Source organism: Panthera onca, chromosome X, assembly GCF_046562875.1.
Source record: "Panthera onca isolate mPanOnc1 chromosome X, mPanOnc1 haplotype 2, whole genome shotgun sequence".
Lineage (NCBI taxonomy): Eukaryota > Metazoa > Chordata > Mammalia > Carnivora > Felidae > Panthera > Panthera onca.
In genome coordinates this window covers 71,373,296-71,395,732 of record NC_138357.1, presented here as the reverse complement: position 1 = coordinate 71,395,732, position 22,437 = coordinate 71,373,296, and the positions used below count along the sequence as shown (strand labels likewise).

General features: G+C 38.3%; 1 protein-coding gene across 7 annotated transcripts in view; it reads left to right on the top strand.

The window, feature by feature from the left end:
* TAF1 (TATA-box binding protein associated factor 1) overlaps positions 1 to 22,437 on the top strand; it is a 90,783-nt gene that overhangs the window by 43,551 nt on the left and 24,795 nt on the right. For all 7 annotated transcript variants that reach the window (XR_014136909.1, XM_081794211.1, XM_081794214.1 and 4 more), the window contains exons 30-33: positions 3,971 to 4,038; positions 5,327 to 5,449; positions 6,223 to 6,315; positions 6,398 to 6,482. Coding sequence is in view for 6 of the 7 variants with exons in the window: in XM_081794211.1 (XP_081650337.1) it covers positions 3,971 to 4,038; positions 5,327 to 5,449; positions 6,223 to 6,315; positions 6,398 to 6,482 (369 nt within the window). In the remaining variant the exon portion in view is untranslated. The remainder of the gene's footprint in view (positions 1 to 3,970; positions 4,039 to 5,326; positions 5,450 to 6,222; positions 6,316 to 6,397; positions 6,483 to 22,437) is intronic.

Sequence of the window (22,437 nt, the reverse complement as noted above, 5' to 3'; positions counted from 1 at the left end):
ACGCATTTAAAGGGATCAGTTTTAATATGTCTTACCCACATGGTAGCATGTATCAGTATTTCATCCCTTTTTATCATCACCTAATATTCCATTGTATAGATATACCCCATTTTAAAAATTTGTTCATCAGTTTGTAGCCATCTGCATTATTTATACTTTCTGATTAGTACAAAAAATGCTGCTGTGAACATTTGTGTACAAGCTTTTGTGTACACATTTGTTTTCATTTCTCCTAGATATATATCTAGGAGTTGAATTGCTGGTAACACATGGAAGCTCTATGTTTAACTTTTTGATGGGGCGCCTGGGTGGCTCAGTTGGTTGAGCATCTGACTTGATTTCTGCTCAGGTCATGATCCCAGGGATGTGGGATCGAGCCCCATGTTGGGCTTCATTCTGAGTGTGGAGGCTGCTTGAGATTCTCTCTCTTTCTCCCTCTCCGTCTCCCTCCCTTTCTGCCCTTCTCCCCCGCCCCACTTGTGAGCTCTTTCTCTTAAAAAAAAAAAAAGTTTAAAAAAAACTTGGGGCACCTGGGTGGCTCAGTCAGAGTGTCCAATGCTTGATTCCGGCTCAGGTCATGATCTCATGGTTCATGAGATCGAGCCCCACACTAGGCTCCATGCTGACAGCACGTGCTGACAGCCCTCTCTCTCTGTCACTCTCCCGCTCACATGTTCTCTCTCTCTCAAAATAAGCTTTAAAAAAAAAAACTTTCTGAGAAACAGTCAAATAGTTTTCCAGAGCAACTGCAGCATTTTATAACCCCGTCAGCAGTGTGTAAGGGTTATGATTTCTGCACATCCTTGTCACCACTTGTTATTATTCATGTTTTTTATTCTAGCCATCTTGGTGAATGTGAAGTGGTATTGTGGTTTTGATCCATATCTCCATAATGACTAATGACATTGAACATCTTCCCCCCCGTTTTACTGAGATAGAATTGACATATAGCACTGTGTAAGTTTAAGGTGTATGGCATAATGGTTTGACTTAATGTAGTGTGAAAGGTTTACTGCAGTAGGTTTAGTAAGCATCTGTCATCTCATATAGATACAGTAAAAAGCAAAAAAAAAATTTCTTCCTTGTGATGAAAACTCTTAGGATTAACTCTCAACAGTTTTACTGTGTATCATACAGCAGCGTTAACTGTCAAGTAGTCGTCATGCTGTACATTACATCCCTAGTGCTTATTTCTCTTACAATGGGAACTTTGTACCTTTGGACTACCTTCCTCCAATGTCCCTATCCTCTACCCCCTGCCTCTGGTAGCCACAAGTCTCATTTCTTTTTTATGAGTTTTTAAAAATTTTTTAAGCTTATTTATGTATTTTTTGAGAGAGACAGAGACAGCACAAGTGGGGGAGGGGCAGAGAGAGAGGGAGACAGAGAATTCCAAGCAGGCTCTGCACTGCACGTCAGCACAAAGCCAGACATGGGGCTCGAACTCACAAAACCGTGAGATCATGACCTGAACCGAAATCAAGAGTTGGACACTTAACCAACTGAGCCACCCAGGCACCCCTATGAGTATTTTCAAGATTCTACACATAAAGTGAGATCACACAGTCTTTGTCTTTGATGTTAAGCATCTTTGCATGTGCTTAGAAATCTTTCTTGAACTTTAGTGTATTTGGCACTATTGGTCACTTGTTGCTCCTTGATACTCTCTTCTCTCTTTTCCAGGAGTATTTTCTCTAATTACTTCCCATCTTTTTCATTCCCATGACTTCAACCACCATATATCCACTGATATCACTGTCTCCAGCCCATACCTCTCTTCTGAGTTCCATACTCATTTTCCAGTTGCCTGCCAGACATGTCCATTTTTCAGTGCCCTACTGGCAACTCTTTATCCGATTGCTTTATTTAGATTGATGATATTACCATCCTTTCTTAAAGTTTATTTTTAATTTACATCCAAGTTAGCATATAGTGCAATAATGATTTCAGGAGTAGATTCTAGTGATTCATCCCCTATGTATAATACCCAGTGTTCGTTGATATTACCATCCTTCTAGTTGTACAATCTAGAAATGATGGTCATTGTTGGTTCTACCCTCTCTTCCCCACACTCCTAGATCACTAAATCCTATAAATTGTATCCTCGATGGTTTGCTGGAATACATCCCCTTCCTTTCAGTCTCTGTTACTCCTATCTCAGTTGAAGCCCTTGTCATTTCTTATTCAACCCTTTGCAACAGCTTCCAGACTTTCCTTTTGTTGCTTGTCTTAATTTTTCATGCTGTTTTTTTAAATGTTTGAGAGAGGGAAAGCAAACAGGTAAAGGGTGGAGAGAGAAGCAGAGAGAATCTCAAGCAGGCTCTGTGCTGTCCATGCAGAACTGGACACAGGGCTCCATCTCACAAATTGTGAGGTCATGACCTGAACTGAAGTCAAGAGTCGGCTGCTCAACCTACTGAGCCACCCAGGCACCCCAGTTCTTCACATTATTGATAAGGGTATTTTTTTCTAAAACACAAATTTGAAAAATTATTTTCCAGTATAAAATCCTTAGTGTCTTTCTATCGCCTATGAGACCTCTATAATATGGCCCCTTCCAAGTTCCATTTCCTATTTCTCCTCCACACATGCCTGTATTGCAGTTGTACCAAACTACTTGTGGTTCTTGTGAACTGTGTTGCTTCATGTTTCTATTAATTTGCTTACTTTATACTTTTGTACACTTTTTCTTCTCTCTGGAATGTCTGTCTACCCTGTTGTCTATCTGATGGACCTCTACTCTTCATTAATGACAGGACTCATGTCAGTCACAGCAAGCCTTCCCTGCTTCCCAGTATGCAGATTTAATTGTAAAACAACTTACAACACATCTCATATGCAACCCTACCATATTTCGTAGCACCAGTGTATTTCTCTGTTTGCACTTATGCTCAGGTTTCTATTTCTCTCTGTAGGTATACATGTACATATACACAGAAGTATACAGAAGTAGAGAGAGAATAAACCTCAGCACACCTATTCATCTAGTTCAACAATTACTCTCATATGGCCGATCCCTGTTTATTTAGTCTGTATTTCCAGATGTTTTATCATTTCATGCATAGATACTTCAAGCACTCGTACTCTGTCTTGGCAATTATTTATTTTTATGTCATTTGACCCAAGAACTAAGGTAGGAACTGTGTCTTATTTTCCCTTCATTCCCATCACTGACCACATCACACACCATCATTAATCATTTGTTGGATGAATAAACAAATGAATGCTAAATTAATTACTTGAGACTAGAGTTGAGGTTTGGGGTCTGTGGAGGAACACTTACATAAAAGAATAGACAGAGGAAGATCATCCAGCAAAGGATACTTGAAGCAGTCCGAATTATTCTAGATGAATAATGTGAGTAGAATTCTAGATGAATTCTTGACTGTCTCTATAACGAGCTTGAATCAGGGAAGCCATAAGTGGGGAGTGGAAGAAATAGTTCAAGGATTTTCTGAAGCTCTTGTTATGGATTTCAGGGAAGCTAAATAGTCTCAGATGGGATGGAGAGTCTTTAATGACAAAGGCTTTGGATTAGCCATATGTTGGGAGGACATCACAAACCATGAGTTCTGTAAACAAAAATTACAATCACAAATTTTATATGCTAAGTATGGAAAGATTGTAAATCATACATTGATCTCCTCAGCCATCCTTAAACAAATTATCATGCCAATCCACTGTATCATTTTCAAGGTATTAAAGGCAGTGGTATCAATAATAGTGCTGTTGGATATATGTTAATAAGGAAGTTAAAATTAGTTTATTCATCCATGCTGTGTATCTGCCATGTGTTAGCGCTGAAAAAATGGCGATAAGACTGGTATATCTGTATAACCTAGTAGCTAGGCTGGTGCCTGGCACATATTAGGTGTTTTAAGTAAATGTGTTAAAAGTCTCGAGTGGTATTGGCACCTCTCACCTCCCATTTTTAATGGTCTCATCTCTTATTGTTACTCTATACATTTAGGTCCGAAGCACTCATTGACTCAGATCTCTCAATCCATGCTGGATCTCTGTGATGAAAAACTCAAAGAGGTAAGATACTTAAAATGAGAGAAAAGCAGTGGAATTTGAAGGTGGCTAGTAAGCAGGGTTGAGGAAGGAGGGAATGTAATAGAAGGAAGAGTAGAGAAATGTGAGAGTAGTAGATCTTTAGTATGTTAGAGAAGAAGGGACGTTAGAAATCGTATAATCCCTTTTTTTGTAGATGGAGAAACTGAGATCCATAGAAGGAAATTACTTGCCCTGGGCATTATGGTTATTAAGTAGTATAGCTAGGATTGAAATCTAGAACCCACATAACTTTAGAAAGGGCCAAGGAAAGTAAATTCCCAAGAAGTCAGAGCTAAGAGACTGTGTTTTGGCAGAGAGGACCTTTAATTTTTAACAGATTATCTATATTCCATTTTTTTACCCCCCCAAATGGTACCTTTATAAGCTGACAAAAATGGAAGTATGATTATGATGTTAATACTGAAGTAGACATTTCATAAAAGAGGATAATCAGACGGCTGATAAACACGGAAAGATTCCCAAATTGATTGATCATTGGGAAAATGCAAATTTAAAAATAATTTAAAAAACTGACAGTAATAAGTGTTGATGAGGATGTGGAGCAATTGGAACACAAACTTATTCCCAGTATAGTCTGAAATGGATTTATTGGATTAGCTCCCTTTACGTAAAAGTCACTAATCAGCAATATGTCCAGTGTTTTCAGCAACAGTTTTACAGCAAAAACAGTGTGATAGTAAAACCTAACTTGGTGAAGGTGTTTTTGTTGTGGGAACTAAGCTATCAATTCCCAGGGATGTATATTTTGGTAATCTACAAGAATAGACGATAGAATACCTAAAGGATCGATTGGTACATCCCTTTTGATCCTCTTAGTAGAATATCATTTCTCTTATCTGAAATTTCTGCCTGGAATTGAACTTGACAGTTTAAAGTTAGACTTTTTGAGAAACTTAACAGAAGACCATCAGGGAAGAGAAGGGAAAAAAAATAGTTACAAACAGAGAGGGAGGGAGGCAAACCATAAGAGACTCTTAAATACAGAGAACAAAATGAGGGTTGATGGGGGGTGGGGGGAGGAGAAAGTGGGTGATGGGCATTGAGGAGGGCACCTGTTGGGATGAACACTGGGTGTTGTATGGAAGCCAGTTTGACAATAAATTATATTAAATAAATAAATAAGTAAATAAATAAAGTTAGGCTTTTTTGGGCAAGGGCAATAGGCGACTGAACCATAAATTATCCATAATTTTCTGTGGTGATTATACCTCAAGGAAACCTGTTTTTCCTTTGCTTTGTTTCATATCAGAAAGAAGACAAATTGGCTCGTTTAGAGAAAGCTATCAACCCCTTGCTGGATGATGATGACCAAGTGGCATTTTCTTTCATTCTGGATAACATTGTCACCCAGAAGATGATGGCAGTTCCAGATGTAAGTGGTCTCTGTGCTAAATATTGTGAAGATAGTACAGGAGAAGGGAAGGGACAGGAGGATGTGCATGTTTATGTATGTTGGGGAGTCTGCAAGGTAGTGTTTATAAATTCAAACTGGCGTATAATTTAAAAAACTGACCTTTTTGCTGTATGAGTGCTTTATCATTAAAATCAGAGGCCAGGAATCTGCAGGTATAGAGAGATTTTCTCTTCTTGTTGCTGACATTCAGTATTTGAAAGCTCCCAAATAGCCCTGGAGAGAAATCAGGATGCCAGCTAATGGGAGTCTTTGAATTGAAAGGTGCTTCTTGACAAATGACAGTTTATTAATTATCCACTGTTTATTGTCTTGTGTTTGTTTGTTTGTTTTGTCTTTTGCAACTTTATGGCAGGGCTACCACGTTGACTGTATGAGAATCATTTGGTAATGATTCTCCCTTAGGAGTTCTGAACTCAATCTCCTTTTGTGTTGTGGGCACATGTTATATATGTGTTAATGCTGTAAAACTTCTGGAGGGGAGTAGGGAATAAGAAGTTTTAACTGTGAGTATAGAACAAAAGTTCTTACACTATCAGGGCATAGTAATCCTTAAAGGAATCCAAGAACCCCTTAAATTATATACGGAGTTTTGTGTGAATGTGTGTCTTTCTGGAAAAAGTGGTTCATAGCTTTTGTTGGAGCATTAGGCATATGTGTGACCCAATGAAGGTTGAGAGTCTCTGGTATAAAGAATGGTTTCCATTTCATTTCTTATGCTTTGTGTTTTCTAGTCTTGGCCATTTCATCACCCAGTTAATAAGAAGTTTGTTCCAGATTATTACAAAGTGATTGTCAGTCCAATGGATTTAGAGACTATACGTAAGGTGAGTGATTTGATCTAAAATGTGTTTTTGGAATCAAGTAACTTTGTACATGAATCTGAGTCCCTGGTTCTTTTAATCACAGAATATCTCCAAGCATAAGTACCAGAGTCGGGAAAGCTTTCTCGATGATGTCAACCTTATTCTGGCCAACAGTGTTAAGTATAATGGTGGGTATTTGTCCTTTTTTAAATTTTTTTCCATCTATCTATCCATCCAGTTTTAGTTAGCATTATTAAAATTTAATTGTATGAACAATTAATTAGCCTTGAACAGTGATAGACTTAGTCAACTGACTTACTCTCCTTTTTTTTTTAAGCAGGCACATATTTCAATGTATTTTATAAAGTCTGCTAATAACTTTTAATGATGAAAAAGCAAGGTACATTTATTTTTAAACTTTGGAAAGCACAGAAACATGAGAAGAGAATAAAAATTAAAAGGATAATTACTTTGGGCTTTGAGCCATCACTGCTTTCCAAGAGATAGGAAAATTCACCTATGCCCCAGGCCCTTAGATGGAGCTTAAGGAAATGTGTGACTGGAGGCCATAGTGAGCTTCCTTAGAGCATAGAGTTTTTGGTCAGTACATGACCTGATAATATATGTCAAGCTAGTTACTTCTTTTTCTTTATTAATTTTTTTAACATTTATTTATTTTTGAGAGAGAGACAGACTGCAAATGGGGGAGGGGCAGAGAGAGAGGGAAACACAGAATCTGAATCAGGCGCCAGGCTCCGAGCTGTCAGCACAGAGCCCAACGCAGGGCTCAAACCCACAAACTTCAAGATGGTGACCTGAGCTGAAGTTGGACGCTCAACCAACTGAGCCACCCGGGAGCCCGCTAGTCACTTACTTCTGTGCTGACTACTTAATCTGGTAGGAAAGACAATCCAAGTGATGGAGACTGTTAAAATGCAGCTCGACGAGGTCTGTATTAGAAAGAGTACAAAGCACACTAGAGGAGAAAAACGAACACTTTTGCCTAAGGGTTAGAAAAGGCTTCATAGGTAAGCTAATAAAGATTTTCAAATGACTTGCTTGTTAAGTAAACATTGATTAAGCACCTAATATGTGCTGGCACTGATAGATGCCACAAATATAAAATCAACTTAGGTATGATTCCTGCCTCCACATTGATTAGAGTTTAGTTGGGGCAACAAAAAAGAAAATTTATAGAAGCTAAATATTATGCTAGATGTATGCACAGAGTGCCAAAGGGACACAGACAGGATATCTACACCAAGAGTATGATTAGAGGAAACTTTCTGGAAAAGAGTTTTCTTAAGCTGATTTCTAAAGGATCAGTAGAGTTCACTAGGCAAAGAATGTGGAGGAGAAAACATTCCAGGCAGAGAACAGTAGTATGTAAAGACACAGAGGCCTGAAATTATATTATGGGCTTAAGAGACAAGTTGTTGGGGTTGCAGTCACCTGTGCATGTTGGTGAATGACTGGTTTTATGTAGAAGTCTCTAGGAATCAAATCTTAGCCTTATGTGTGCCATGTCACACTTAAGAAATTTTTTTAAGTTTTTATTTATTTTTGAGAGACAGAGCAGGGGAGGGGCAGAGAGAGAAGGACAGAGAGAGAATCCCAAGCAGGCTCCATGTTGCCAGCACAGAGCCAGATGTAGGGCTTGAACTCACAAACTGTGAGATCATGACCTGAGCCGAAACCAAGAGTCATATGCTTAACCGACTGAGCCACCGAGGTGCCCCTAAAGAGATTTTACTTTACCTTAAATGGAAAGACACTGAAGAATTAAGCAGTGAAATGATGATCTCCTATACCTCCTTAAGCAAAAAAGAAGAGGAAGCTAAGGGCATTTGAGAGAATTACCTAGCATACTGAGGTTTGAACTGAAAAATCTACATGACTGTGTGACTTTGCTGCAGCAGTATTCAGCAGCCTAACTAGTGTGGCTGTACATTTGCTAGATAGGAGGGACAGAGAACTGAAGGCAGGAGGTCGAAGGAAGGGACAACCAGAGAGATGAGAAAATGGGCATAGAGAAGAGAATGTTCAATACCAGGGAGGAATGAGAGAACAGGGTGAGTTCAGAGAGCTATACTTGACCAGAACCTGTATATATATCATTAAGTGAAGTGGTAGGAGAGTATCCTTCCATTTTTGTTCCATCTGGGTTGGTTTAAAAGAATCAACTTTCTTCCTTGTGCTCATTGGAAATCGGAGTGGAAATGCCCTTTGTCAGGTTAGTTATCTCTCCATTATTGTCTTCTAAAAACACTTAAAGCTCATCAGCCATAATTCTGGTAAAAAAGAAGTGTTTAGGTTCCAGATGTCTAAAAATGATTGTAATAAGTGATAAGCAAGAGTGTTCTAGAAAGCCTGTGTGGCCTTGATGATGGCTAGCTTAAGATATAAGGCAGATTTTAAAAGGAGTTTATGCAAGGCGAAAAGAAAAACCCAGAAGATGCTAAGTGAGAAATGAACAGAGGGCAGATGGACAGATCACAGAACACCGACATTAAATAGCTAATGAACATGAATATTCAGTTGCACCCAGTAATCAAAGAAATGCAAATTGAAACAGAGGGAGGTACCTTTTTTCCACCTATTCAATTAACTCAATTTTTTTTTTAATGTTTGTTATTTGTTTTGAGAGAGAGAGCACGCGCACATGAGCAGGAGAGAGGCTGAGAGACAGAATCTCAAGCAGGCTCTGCACTGTCAGCACAGAGCCCGACATGGGGCTGGATCTCAAACTGTGAGGTCATAACCTGAGCTGAAATCGAGAGTGGGACACTCAACCAACTCCAACTGAGCCACCCAGGCACCCCTCAATTTTGTTTAATGCAAGTATTCAATGCTAGTGAGGCGAGTACCCTCACATACTGCTGTTGGCAGTATAAGCTTGTAAGACATTTCTGGAAAGCTCTTTGGCAGCATTTAGAGGCTAAAAAATAGTTAAGAGAGCAAACTTTATAATCAAGTAGGCTTGAGTTTGAATATTGGTCCCACCATTTAATAGCAGTGTGACTTTGGGTAAGTAACTTAGCCTTTGCTTTCCCATCTGTAAAATGGGAATAATAATGGTACCTTCCTCAGAGGGCTGTTGAGAGGGTTAAATAAAATAATGCATGTAAGTGTTTAATGTACATGCATGGCATACACAACATGGTATAACAACCTGCCCCAATCAGAGCTGTAGACAAAGATATTTCTGATCGTGTTATTTATATTAAAGAGAAATAACCTGGATGGTTAATGTAGAGAGAATGATTAGTTATTGTGCCATCAGTATGATGAGTTATTATATAAAGATTGAGAACTCTTTTTTAAAAGAAAGACAAAAGTGCTTACAATGTTAAGTGAGAAAAGCAGAGCACAAAACTTATTTCATCTCAGTTACACTTTTAAAAAAGTGCATATATATAAAGGAAAAACTGGAAGGAAACACATCAATGTGTTAATAGTGGTTATTTCTGAGATGTAGGATTAGGATTTTCTTTATTTTCATCTTTTGTATGTTTTCCAAGTTTTCTACTAGTATGAAAAGGCAGGAAACTCTTCCTAGAGGTTTTGAATTTTCAGGGATGATGATTATAGTAGCTGATTAAATATTCAGCACCTCTCCTCCTGTGCCAAGCCGAATAGTCAGGTAGAGAAGGGTGGGGAAGAAGTTCCAGGAAGAGAGCACAAACAGAAAAGTAGGTGAGGGTGCCTTGGATAGAGAAGTGCAAATAGTTGAGTTTGGCTAGGGTAAAGACTAGGAGCTACTTTTGGTGGTTAGAGAGGAGTTTTTCAAGATAGATGGGGCCAAATCACAAAAGGCCTGGTGTGTCACATTAAGCCTTTAAAAAGGAAAGAGAATCATAGCAGATATTTTAGCAAGATCATTCTAGAAGCTATCTAAAGAACAGATAGGAGGGGAATTAGATATAGAGACCCATAGAGAAACTGTTGACAATAGTCCAAGTTAAAAATATTGAGGGCTTGAGCCATGATAAGTAGCCATAAGAATGGAAAGGTGGGGACAGATTGTAGAGATATTGTGGAGGTAGAATTGATATCTTCATAAGTGGTTGGAAGTTGGGGATGTTGGGTAAAGGGCAGGGAGAATTCAGGATGTTGTCAAGTGCTCATTTGCTCTTGGGTGAAAACAGAAATGGGTACAAACTTTTTAAAGGACTAAATGTTCATTGCCTTTGATCAGTTTCACCTCTAGGGAATGCTCCACACACAGGTTTGCAAAGGCATGTGTATAGATACACATATATTTATAATTGCAACATCATCCAGTTGACTCTTGAACAACATCAATTTGAACTGTGCATGTTCACTTATACACAGATTTTTTTACAGTAGAGTATTCTAAATGTATTTTCCTTATGATTTTTAAAAATTTATTCCCAAGTTAGTTAACATACAGTGTAGTCATGGTTTCAGGAGTAGAACCCAGTGATTCATCTGTTACGTAAGACACCCAGTGCTCATACCAACAAGTGCCCTCAATGCGCGTCACCCATTTTCCCCACCCGCATCAACCCTCAGTTTGTTCTCTTTTTTTTTTTTTTTTTTTTTTTTCAACGTTTTTTATTTATTTTTGGGACAGAGAGAGACAGAGCATGAACGGGGGAGGGTCAGAGAGAGAGGGAGACACAGAATCGGAAACAGGCTCCAGGCTCCGAGCCATCAGCCCAGAGCCTGACGCGGGGCTCGAACTCACAGACCGCGAGATCGTGACCTGGCTGAAGTCGGACGCTTAACCGACTGCGCCACCCAGGCGCCCCCTCAGTTTGTTCTCTTTAAGGGTCTCTTATGGTTTGCCTCCCTCTCTCTTTTTATCTTATTTTTCCTTCCCTTCTCCTGTGTTCATCTGTTAAGTTTCTCAAAGTCCACATATGAGTGAAATCATGTGATACCTGTCTTCTCTGACTGATTCACTTAGCATAATACCCTTATGATTTTCTTAGTAGCATTGTCTTTTCTGTAGCTTACTTTATTGTAAGAATACATTATATAATACATATGACATACAAAGCATATGTTAATCAACTGTTAATGTTATCAGTAAGTTTTTCAGTCATCAATAGTTAAGTCTTTGGGGAGTCAGAAGTTATAAGCAGATTTTTGATTGCACAGGATATAGGCACCTCTAACCCCTGTGTTCAAGAGTCAACTGTAATTGCAAAAACATGGGAGCTCTTAGATTTTCTAACAGTAGGAAATCAGTGAAGTAAATGACGGTACCTGTATATGGTGGAGTACTGTTTAGCTATCAAAATGGTAGATTAGCTAATAAGGTATATTTGTATATGCTGATATGAAAATGTATTCAAGATGTATTGTTGAAAAATAGGTAACTTGACAGTATATACAGAAGAGGTTGCAAATTCAGATCTTATAAAGGCGAGATAAGTATGAATGAAATGGGCTCAAAAGCAACCAATGAACCGGAGAGCACATACTCATCTAAAGGAATCAGTCACTATTTAGCTTGTTTGTTGCCATAGAATAGAATTACTAGGGGTGCCTGGGTGGCTCAGTCGGTTAAGCGTCCGACTTTGGCTCAGGTCGTGGTCTCATGGTCCATGGATTTGAGCCCTGTGTCAGGCTCTGTGCTGACAGCTCAGAGCCTGGAGCCTGCTTTGTCTGTGTCTCCCTTTCTCTCTGTCCCTCCCCATTTACGCTCTGTCTCTCTCTCAAACATAAATAAAAACAGCGAAAAACATTTAAAAAAAAGAATAGAATTACTAAAGGGAGAGATGGAGGATAATTTTCACTTTGTGCTTGTTTGTGCTTAGATGTTTGAAGCTTTTTGTTTTTTGTTTTTTTAGAGTTTATCCAGAGAGAGAGCAAGCATGCGCACAAGTCAGAGGCAGAGAAAGAGGTGGGGAGAGAGAGAATCCCAAGCAGGCTCTGTACATGTGCAGAGACTGATGCGAGGCTAGAATTCACGAACTATGAGATCATGACCTGAACCGAAGTCAGATGCTTAACTGACTGAACCACCCAGGCGTCACAGATGTTTGAATTTTTGTAATTGAGCACACAATACATTGTAATAAAAAAAAAATTCCACTTTTGGAAGGTTGGATAAATCAGATGACATCTAGAATTCTGACCTGGGTAACTGGTGGTGCCAGTGACTTAATATAGGAAATAAAGGAGGAGCGGTTTGGGAGAAAAAGTGGTCGAGTTCAGTTTGGGGTGTGTTGTATTGAGGAAGAGCATCCAAGTGAAGACTTAGTAGTAGTTAGCTATATACATGTCCGAAGCTCAGAAGGGAAGTCATTACTGTAAATATGGATATTTTTTCAGAGCGGCATATGAAAGTATAAGTAGATGGAGCTCAAATAGGGACTGCAGTATATTCCTTGAACCCCTCTGATGCTGTATGTAAAATATGGTGGTATTTTTTTCCAGGTAGAAAGACCATAGTTTTATCAGATTACTAAAGTTGTATGTGACCCAGAAAAGTTAAGAGCCATTGTTTAGTTGAGGGAAAATGTAGGAGGAGAAGAGACTTGACAAGTTCCAGCCTTTAAGGGATCAGGTAGAGAATACTGAGGAGTGGCCAGAATCAAAGAAGGGAAAACAGAAGAGAGTAAAGACCTGGAAACCCAAGAGGAGGAGAATGGCCACCAGGTCAGGTGCCACAGAGAAGACCAAAGAGGGTGGTTGTTAGAAGAGTTGTTTCAGTGAGGTGGTAGAATCAAAGCCAGACTGCAGAGGATATGAATGAATGGAAAGTGAGGAAGTAGAAACAGAAATTTGCCTATGAAGGGAAGAGGGAAGACTGTAATCAGTATGTGGAAGGGGATGAAAACATTTGGACAAGGGACCTTTGTATAGGTGAAAAAAAAGAAAGTTAAGGCTATGACAGGAGGTCCTTATAGAAGGTGGGAAGATACACATTGAGAAAGTTTCCGCCCAGTAGCCTCTTATTTTTTCTCCCAAGTAGGAAACAGGGTCGTCTGCTGACAGTGGGTGAAGTGATGGGAGAAGGAATTTGAAGAGAAGTGTTGATAAGGGTTTGAATCATCTGTTGTAGGAAACTTGAAAAGTAGCTGACTAGGGACATTTTAGAACTGTTGAGGAGCCTTCAAGGGTCCAGCTGATGTTGGAGACCATTCATTTTTATAGTAGCAGCAGTTGGCACAGTTGTGTAATTGTTGGGGAACTGGGAAGGCAGATGATAGATTTGATTCAGGATTCAGATTTTTTTTCTAGATGTGTTGGAAAGATTGGGAACTGAAGGTGTCAGCAAGGAAAAAAAAAGTTGAAGTTCGAGCTTCTCAAACTTTGTCACCAGAAGACCCTTTATAGCAGCAGATTTATCATGTTTTATCTTTAAAAGTTAATCAGATTTTGCATTTGACTTATCTGTTTTCACCTGTTTCATTCACATTTCTTACCAAATTATTTTATATCATCCCCCTACATCTATCTTCAAGTACAATTACTGATGGAGATATACCATACTATATACATGTTACCTTATTTTTTATTTTTTTCTAATTTTTAAGTTTATATATTTTGGTGAGGGAGGAACAGAGAGAGAGAGAGAGAGAGAGAGAGAGAGAATCCCAAGCTGGCTCTGCACTGCCAGCACAGAGCCCGATGTGGGGCCCAAACCCACGAAATGGTGAGATAATGCCCTGAGCTGGAACCAAGTTGGATGCCCATCCAACTGAGCCACCCAGGCTCAATTACCTTATTTTTTAAAGCACAGGAGCTGATGAGGGAGGAAACTAAAGCCAAGAGAGGCTTGATAGATTGGGAAATAGGAATTAATGAGCTTATAAGTTTCCTTGAGGTCAGAGAGAATAAAAAAACTGGACAGATAAAAGGCTGTGATAAGAAAGTGGGATATTGGAATTGAAACTTTCAGAAGTGAATCTGTTTTTAGTAAAGATAGCATTCTGTATATAGCCTTGGATATGTTTGGCTAGAGTGGAGGTGCAAACCTTTGGCATGAAATTTACAAGGATTTTCGATGGATAGTACATGTGGACATTAGAGTAACCCACCATGATGGGGAAGGATTTGGAGCCAAGAGGAAAACTCTGCTGCCAGGTGTGTAGGTCCTTGGTGAATGTGAGTGAGTTTGTGATGGTGAGTAGAGCTCTCAAGCTCAGGTGGCCTGCAGGGGTCAGGCAAGTAATGTAAATGAGTGCAGTAGGCCAGGTGTGGATTGTAGTGAACTAAAAGAGTATATATTCCATCTAAAGAGGCATGTACTTCATTTGATTGTTGTCCTAAGGAAATGAGCATATAATACAATGTTGCTAGGTAATCTTAATTTTTCAAGAGAAGCTGAAAATGTGGATTTTTGTGTGCGACATTTCCCAATTTTTATGTATTTGCAAATAATTTAAAATTGTTTTAAAAAATTCTCTGGGCCAAACAAAAACATCTATTTGTAGGCCAAGTCTGGCTGCAAGACAGCTGGTTTTCAACCTCTGGCATAGTAGAGAACAAGTCTGAAAATAGGGGAGATTTTTTTCTCATGGGGGAGTAAATAAGGATTTGGCAGCAGTAGTGAACAGTCTAGAAGGCTGACTTTTCCCCCTCTGAAACCAATGGATAAGAGTATAAGAATCTTCCGAGTAGGGCTGTGAGGGTTAGTGGTGTCATGTGATACAAAATGTGACATCTTTTGTACTAAAAGGACATCAGTCATCTAGTTGAAGACCACTTACGAGGTGTTTCCTGCTATCAGGTACCATACACCAAATAATACTTTTATTTAAAATTTTGTTGGTTTGGTCTGATTTCAGCATGCTTCTGTTTTTAATTAATAGTAATAGAGTCCATGAGGGTCTATTCCCTAAAAAATTTACTAATCACGGTTAGTAGAATGGTATATCTAGTTAACATTATCTTGACTCTTTCCATTCAGATCCTTCACACATAATATGACACTACATATAAGCATATTTTTGTAGCATTGTATATAACTTTATCACCTTATCCTATATTATCGTGTGTGTGTGTATGTGTATATAAGGTATGTAGCCACGCTGAAGTTAGGGTTATTAGGGGACAAGTAACACTACATATAAAACTGCACCTGGAAGGGTACAGGACATATCAGAGGACTGTCTAGTACTTAAGCAGTGGTGATGGGCTACACCCTAATAATAGAGATCAAGCCCTTAGGCCTTCCACGTACCATGTAGGTACTGAATCAACCTCAGAGCCTCTCTTTCTCTTCAAGTAATATTTGAAAAGAGCATTAATAATCAGGGAAACCCAAAACTTGGGATTGGAGCTATTTGTGGTAGTCTCAGAAGGCATACAGCACTCCATGTCTGTGAAAGAAGAGGGGCATGTAGATCAAGAAATCCCTTCCGGGGGCGCCTGGGTGGCTTAGCCGGTTGAGTGTCCAATTTTGACTCAGGTCATAATCTCACAGCTCATGAGTTCGGGCCCTGTGTCGGGCTCTGTGCTGACAGCTCGGAGCCTGGATCCTGCTTCGGATTCTGTGTCTCCCTCTCTCTGCCCCTCCCCCACTTGCATGCGCACACGTACACATGCACGTTCTCTCTCAAAAATAAACATTAAAAAAAAGAAATCCCTTCTGAAAAACACAACCCAAACTTTTATAAAACTGTAAGGTCCTAAGTTGTTGATAGAGGTGTCAGTACTTAGTGTTCGGTTGAATTTGAAGTGAACTGCATAGTCTGTTCCAGTAGGTGATGCCAAGCTATTCATGATATTTCTTTTCCCAAAGAATTTCCTAGCAAGTTACTTCTCTAGTCCTCTCCAAACCAAAAATCAACTCTGATGAGAAGCCATCTTCAGGGTAGGCCTAGGATAAGTAGATCCTGTGTCCTAAAACCTGAGACCCTGAAGTTTTAGAATGCTCAGTGGGACCCTAAAACCTAGATAAGATATAAGATAACTTTACAAAAAACAAAAACAAAAAAACCCCACAAAAACCTGGGAAGGTTTTCTTTCTACTTTTGTTTGAGTAACTCCCAACCCTGTGTGAGCTCTGATAGTTCTGTTTATAGGACCCTTTGTGGAATTTCATCCTATACATGTGGAAGTTAGTATTCAGCCAAAGACTCAAGGGAGCCTCTTTGCAGATCTTAACTTATTTTTCTGTGGAGCTCCCTTCTCTCTGGTTCTACCCTGCAATTTCCAGCTGTCTTTGCCTCAGAAACCAATATTCGTCTCTGTGGCCTTGTGAGACTGCTGTGCCTTGCGTGGGTAGAAAGTAGAAAGCCACGGCCAATTATAGAGCCCACCTCCTTTATTTCGCTTCTCCCAGCGATCATAGTCCCACACTTCCTGTTGGTCAGTGTTTGAAAACAGTAGTTTCATAGCAGGCCACTAACAGTTCTTCCATCTGGAAGGTCTTTTAATTTTGTTTGTGGTGTTTTCTGACATAGAGAAACTTACTTTTTTAAATTGATGTGTAATTAATATACAGTGTTATATTAGTTTCAGGTATACAATATGATTCAAACAGTTCCATACGTTCTTAGAGCTTATCAAGATAAGTGTGCTCTGTAATCCCCATCACTCCATCCCCAAACCCCTCTCCTCTGGCGACCACCAGTTTGCTCTCTGTATTTAAGAGTCTGTTTGTCTTTTTTCTTTGTTCTTTTGTTTCTTAAATTCCACATATGAGTGAAATCATATGGTGTTTGTCTTTCCCTGACTGACTTGTTTGGCTTAGCATTATACTCTCTAGTGCCATCCATGTCATTTCAAATGGCAGGATTTCATTCTTTTTGAGGGCTGAATACTATTCCATTGTATCTATATACTACCGTCTCATTTATCTATCTATGGATGGACACTTGGGTTGCTTCCATATCTTGGCTATTCTAAATAATGCTGCAATAAACATAGGGGTGCATGTATCTTTTCAAATTCGTGTTTTCATTTTCTTTGGGGTCAATAGACACATGAAAAGACATTACTAAACCTGATGTTTCCCTGATGGAAATGCAAATCAAAACCACAATGAAATATCACCTTACACATGTCAGAATATCTAAAATCAAAAACATAAAAAATACCAAGTGTGTTGGTGAGGATATGGAGGAAAAGGAACCTTCATGCACTGTTGGTGGGAATGCAAATTGGTGCAGTCATTGTGGAAACAGTAATGGGGTTTCCTCAAAAAATGAAAATAGAATTATCATATGATCCAGTAATTCCACTACTAGGTATGTACCCAGAGAAAATAAGAAACTTCATTTTTATGTAGTTATATTTTTCAGTCTTTTCCTTAGGATTTTTACCTTTGGTATACTTGTTTAAAAGATCTCCCCTACCCCTAAGATACCCAACTGTATTCTCTTCTAATAAATATCATATTTTAAATTTTTGAATGTTTATTGACTTAAAAAATAGATTCTATGGTATAAGGTAAATATCTAACTTACTTTCTCTTCCAAATGATTAGCCAAAGGGTCCTAAGTTCTATTTATGGAATAGTCTATCCTTTCCTACTAAATGAAATGATACCTTTATCATATGCTGAATTCTTATGTATTCTTGAACCTATTTGGAGATTTTCTATTCTCTTTTATTTGTTTGTCTAATCTGCACTATTACACCAGATAGTATCACTGTGATCATCACTCAGACTTTATAATTTTAAATTCCTTGTCTTTCTTGGCTCAATTATTAAAGAAACTCCAAGATAATTTTTGTTAGATTCTAACTTGACCCCAAGTAAATAAATAGTATTGAAATCTTATTTAATGTATGGATTAAGTTGGAGAGCGTGTGTATCTTTATAATATTACGTTTCTGTTTCTTCATTTATTCACATTTTTTTTACTCCCTCAACAAAGCCTTCTAGTTTTCTTTGGATAATTTCTAGGTATCTTTAATTTATTCCCACACATATTTTATAGTTTTTGTTGCTATTGAGCATCTTTTTGTTGTTGTTAAGTTTATTCCTAGGCAATTTAAAAGTTTTGCTGCTATTGTACATATGCTGTTTTTCCCCTAACTGCTTATTAAATCTGAAGTTTTCAGTCAGTTTGAATATGAGTAGATGATTCAGTATTATTCATACGTTAATACAATGCTTAGTATTTATATTTCCATATACTAGTTTCTAAGTCTGTCCTATGAGACTACTCTGTAAAGTTTGGCCAGTAATAAATAAAAAGGTTCTTTTTTTATCTGTCAATGACCTTCCTTAGATTGGGGCAAGATATAAATATTCCTATGTGAAGGTTAAGTCTCTCACATCATTGAAGAGAATAAAATCTCTCTCAACCCTGCTTCAGCCTCTTGCTGCCTTTCTTGCTCTTCCTCTTCTTCACAGCCAGACTTCGGTTTTGTTTTTGGTTTTTGTTTTTGTTTTTATTGTGGTAAAATGTACACAACATAAAAATCTTGCCTTTTAAACCATTTTTAGATGTACAGTTCAGTGGCGTTAAGTATGTTCAAAACGTCGTGCAACCATCACTGCTACCCGTTTCCAGAACTTTTTCATCATCCCAAACAGAAACTCTATATCCATTAAACAATAATCCTGTTCTCTCCTTCCCTCAGCCCTTGGCAACTTCTGTTCTACTTTCTGTCTGTGAATTTGCCTCTTCCAGGTACTTCATGTAAGGTGAATCAGTACATAGAATACTTGCCCTTTTGTATCTGGCTTATTTCATCAAGGTTCATCCATGTTGTGTAGCATGATCACATTTTTTTTTTTAATGAGTACGTAACGTTTCTCTCCTTTTCTTTACCTACCATTCATGCCTCATTCAGCCTTAATCTGGCTTCTGCCTGTCTAACATACCAAGTGAATAGGATCACATGATTGCCAGATACAGCTGGCACTTTTTAGTCGTTTTCTTGGCATCACCCCAGTATTGGACATCATTGATCATTCCTTTCTTGAAACTGTATTATAATCATTGGCTTCGTAACTTTTTAAAAATGTTTTATTTATATTTGAGAGAGATCGAGAGAGAGACAGAGTATGAGCAGGGGAGAGGCAGAGAGAGAGGGAGACACAGAATCTGAAGCAGGCTTCAGGCTCCAAGCTGTCAGCACAGAGCCCGACGCGGGGCTCAAACTCGTGAACTGCAAGATCATGATGTGAGCCGAAATCGGACACTTAACTGACTGAGCCACCCAGGCACCCCGTGTATTATAATCATTGACTTCACAACTTTTAGCCCTTATATTCCTCCTACCTGTTAGATCATTCCTTTACCATCTCCTTTGCTGAATGTTCCTCTGCCTGTTCCTCTAACTTCAACAGCCACCTCTTTCCTGATAAATCTCAGTTTTATTGAGTGAAAGTCTGTGTACCCATCCCCCTGCTGAACATTTCCTCTTGGATGTCCCAGTGGAACTTAAGACATCCCTCACACTGAATGTTCTTCTATCCTTCTCTATTCTAGCTGTTCTCCCTTCATCCTTTATTCAACTCAGTCCTTCACTATTTCCAGTCTGGGTTTAATGGGGGCACTAGTGTCACCCAGTAGCTGCACCTAGAAACCTCAGGGTTATTTTTAATTCTTTCCCTTGAAGAATTCTCCAACTTCCAATATATCAGTAAAGCCCTCATTGTATTTTGCCTGGAGTATAACAGCAAATAGTTACCTGGCTAACGTTCCAGCCTCTAGACTTATTAACCTAGCATTCACATTCTTGTCAGATGGACCTCTTTTTTAAAAGATAAAAAAAAATTATTTTTTATAAAAGGTCAAACAATATGGAAATATATAAAATTTAAAAATTAAAGCTTCTGCCTACTCTCCTAACCCCATCTGCCATAGTTTGACAGTAAAACAGAGGTAACCATTTTAGCATATGTCCTTATACATCCTTTCCATGCTTTTTTTTCTTCCATGCTTTTTTTTCTGTACTTACACAAAGCATGTTTAATAAATTACACACAGTTTTTAAAAATTTATTTTTATAAGAATTGCCATTTTTACAAAGAATTATTTTGTAAGTTGCTCTTTGCTAATAAATATATTGTGATTTTTTTGAAATAATTTTAGATTCAAGAAATTACAAAAATAGTACAGAGCCCCGTGTACCCTTCACTCAGCTTCTGCCAGTGGTGACATCTTACATAACTTTAGTTCATTATCAAAATCAGGAAATTGGTTTGGTACATTGCCATTAACTAGGTTTCAGACCTTATTCAGTTTGCACTTAAAAAAATCTATATTGTGTGTGTATGTACAGTCCCATGCAGTTTTATGCCATCATGTAGCCACTACTGTTCTGTTACTACCAGAAAACTCCCCAATGCTACCTCTTTGTATCTGCATCCCCCTACATGCACCTACCACTGTCTTGTCCCTTGGCAACCTCTTATCTATTCTTCATCTTTATAGTTTGGACGTTTGAGCATGTTAACATAAAAAATAACACTTTTTGAGATTGACTTTTTTCACTAAGCTTATTTCCCTTGAGATCTCTTTAAATTGTTGTATGTATCAGTAGTTCATTTCTCCAAATTGCTGAGTAGTGTTCCATTGTGCCACAGTTTGTTCAACCATTCACTCATTGAAAGACAGGTTTCCCGTATTTTGTATTGTAAATAAAGCTGCTGTGAACATTTGTGTACAGGGTTTTAGGTTTTGTATTTTCATTTCCCAGGGATAAATGCCCAAGAGGATGATGGTAAACATATGTTTAGGTTTGTAAGAAACTGCCAAACTCTTTTCCAGTGTGTCTGTACCATTTTGCATTCACAAGCAATATATGAATGATCTCTTTAGTATTTAGTATGATCACTGTTGTTTTTTTTTTTTCATTTTAGTCATTCTTTAATGTCACTGAGGTTTTACTTTGCCTTTCCCTAATGGCTGTTGATGTTAAACATCTTTTCATATGCTTATGTGCCATCCATATATTTTCTTTGTTGAGGTATCTATTCATTTCTTTGCCCCAGTTTTAATTGTTCTGTTTTCTTATTAATGAGATTTGAGGGCTCTTTATATATTTTAGGTACTTGCTCTTTATTAAATGTAAGACTTTTAAAATTTGCATTTTTAAAAATAAAACCAAAAATTTTTTGGAGTATAGTTGACATGTTCTGTTAGTTTCAGGTTTATAACCTAGTGAATCAATTCTATACATTACACAGTGCTCACCATGATAAGTGTAGTCACCACCTCTCATCGTAGAACGTTATTAAATATTATTGACTGTATTCCCGATGCTATACTTACGCTTTATCCCGATGCTGACTTATTTATAACTGAGTGTTGGCAAAGATGTGGAGAGAAAAGAACGCTCATGCACTGTTAGTGGGAATTTAATTGGTGCAACCACTGTGGAAAACAGTAAGGAGGTTTTTCGAAAAGTTAAAGATAGAAATACCATAGAATCCAGTAATTCCACTGCTGGGTATTTACCCAAAGAAAATGAAAACACTAATTTGAAAAGACACATGGACCCCTGTGTTTATTGCAGTGTTGTTTACAGTAGCCAAGGTAGGGAAGCAACCTAAAGTACCCATCAGTAGATGAATAGATCAAGTTAGATGTACGATTGACAAAGATTTTTCTCCCAGTCTGTGTCATCTCAGTCTTTTGACACTATCTTTGGAAGAATAGAAATGTTTAATTTTAATGAAGTCCAGTTTATCAATTTTTTTTCTTTTATGGAGTACAATTCTGGTATAACTCTAAGAAGTCTGTTTAACCCCAGGTCACAAAGGTTTTCTCTCATATTTTCTTTTCAGTTTGTAGTATCAGTGTTTCACATCTAAATCCATAATCCACTTTGAATTAATTTTTGTATGTGATAAGAGGTTTTGGTTGAGGTTCATTTTGTTTTGTCTGTGGATGTTCAGTTGTTCCATTTCATTTGTTGAGAAGGCTATCCTTTCTCCATTGGATTGCTTTCCTTTCTCCATTGAATTGCTTTCCTTTCTCCATTGAATTGCTTTGAGCATCTTTATTAAGAATCAGTTGAGTGTGTGGGTCTATTTCTGGATTTATTTTTTTTTAAGTTTATTTATTTTGAGAGAGAGACAGAGAGAGTGCTGTTTAGGGACAGAGAAAGAGGGAGAGAGAATCCCAAGCAGGCTCTGCACTGTCAGCATAGAACTCGATGTGGGGCTCGAACTCACAAACCGCGAGTTCATGACCTGAGCCAAAACCAAGAGTCGGCCACCTAACTGACTGAGCCACCCAGGTGCCCCTATTT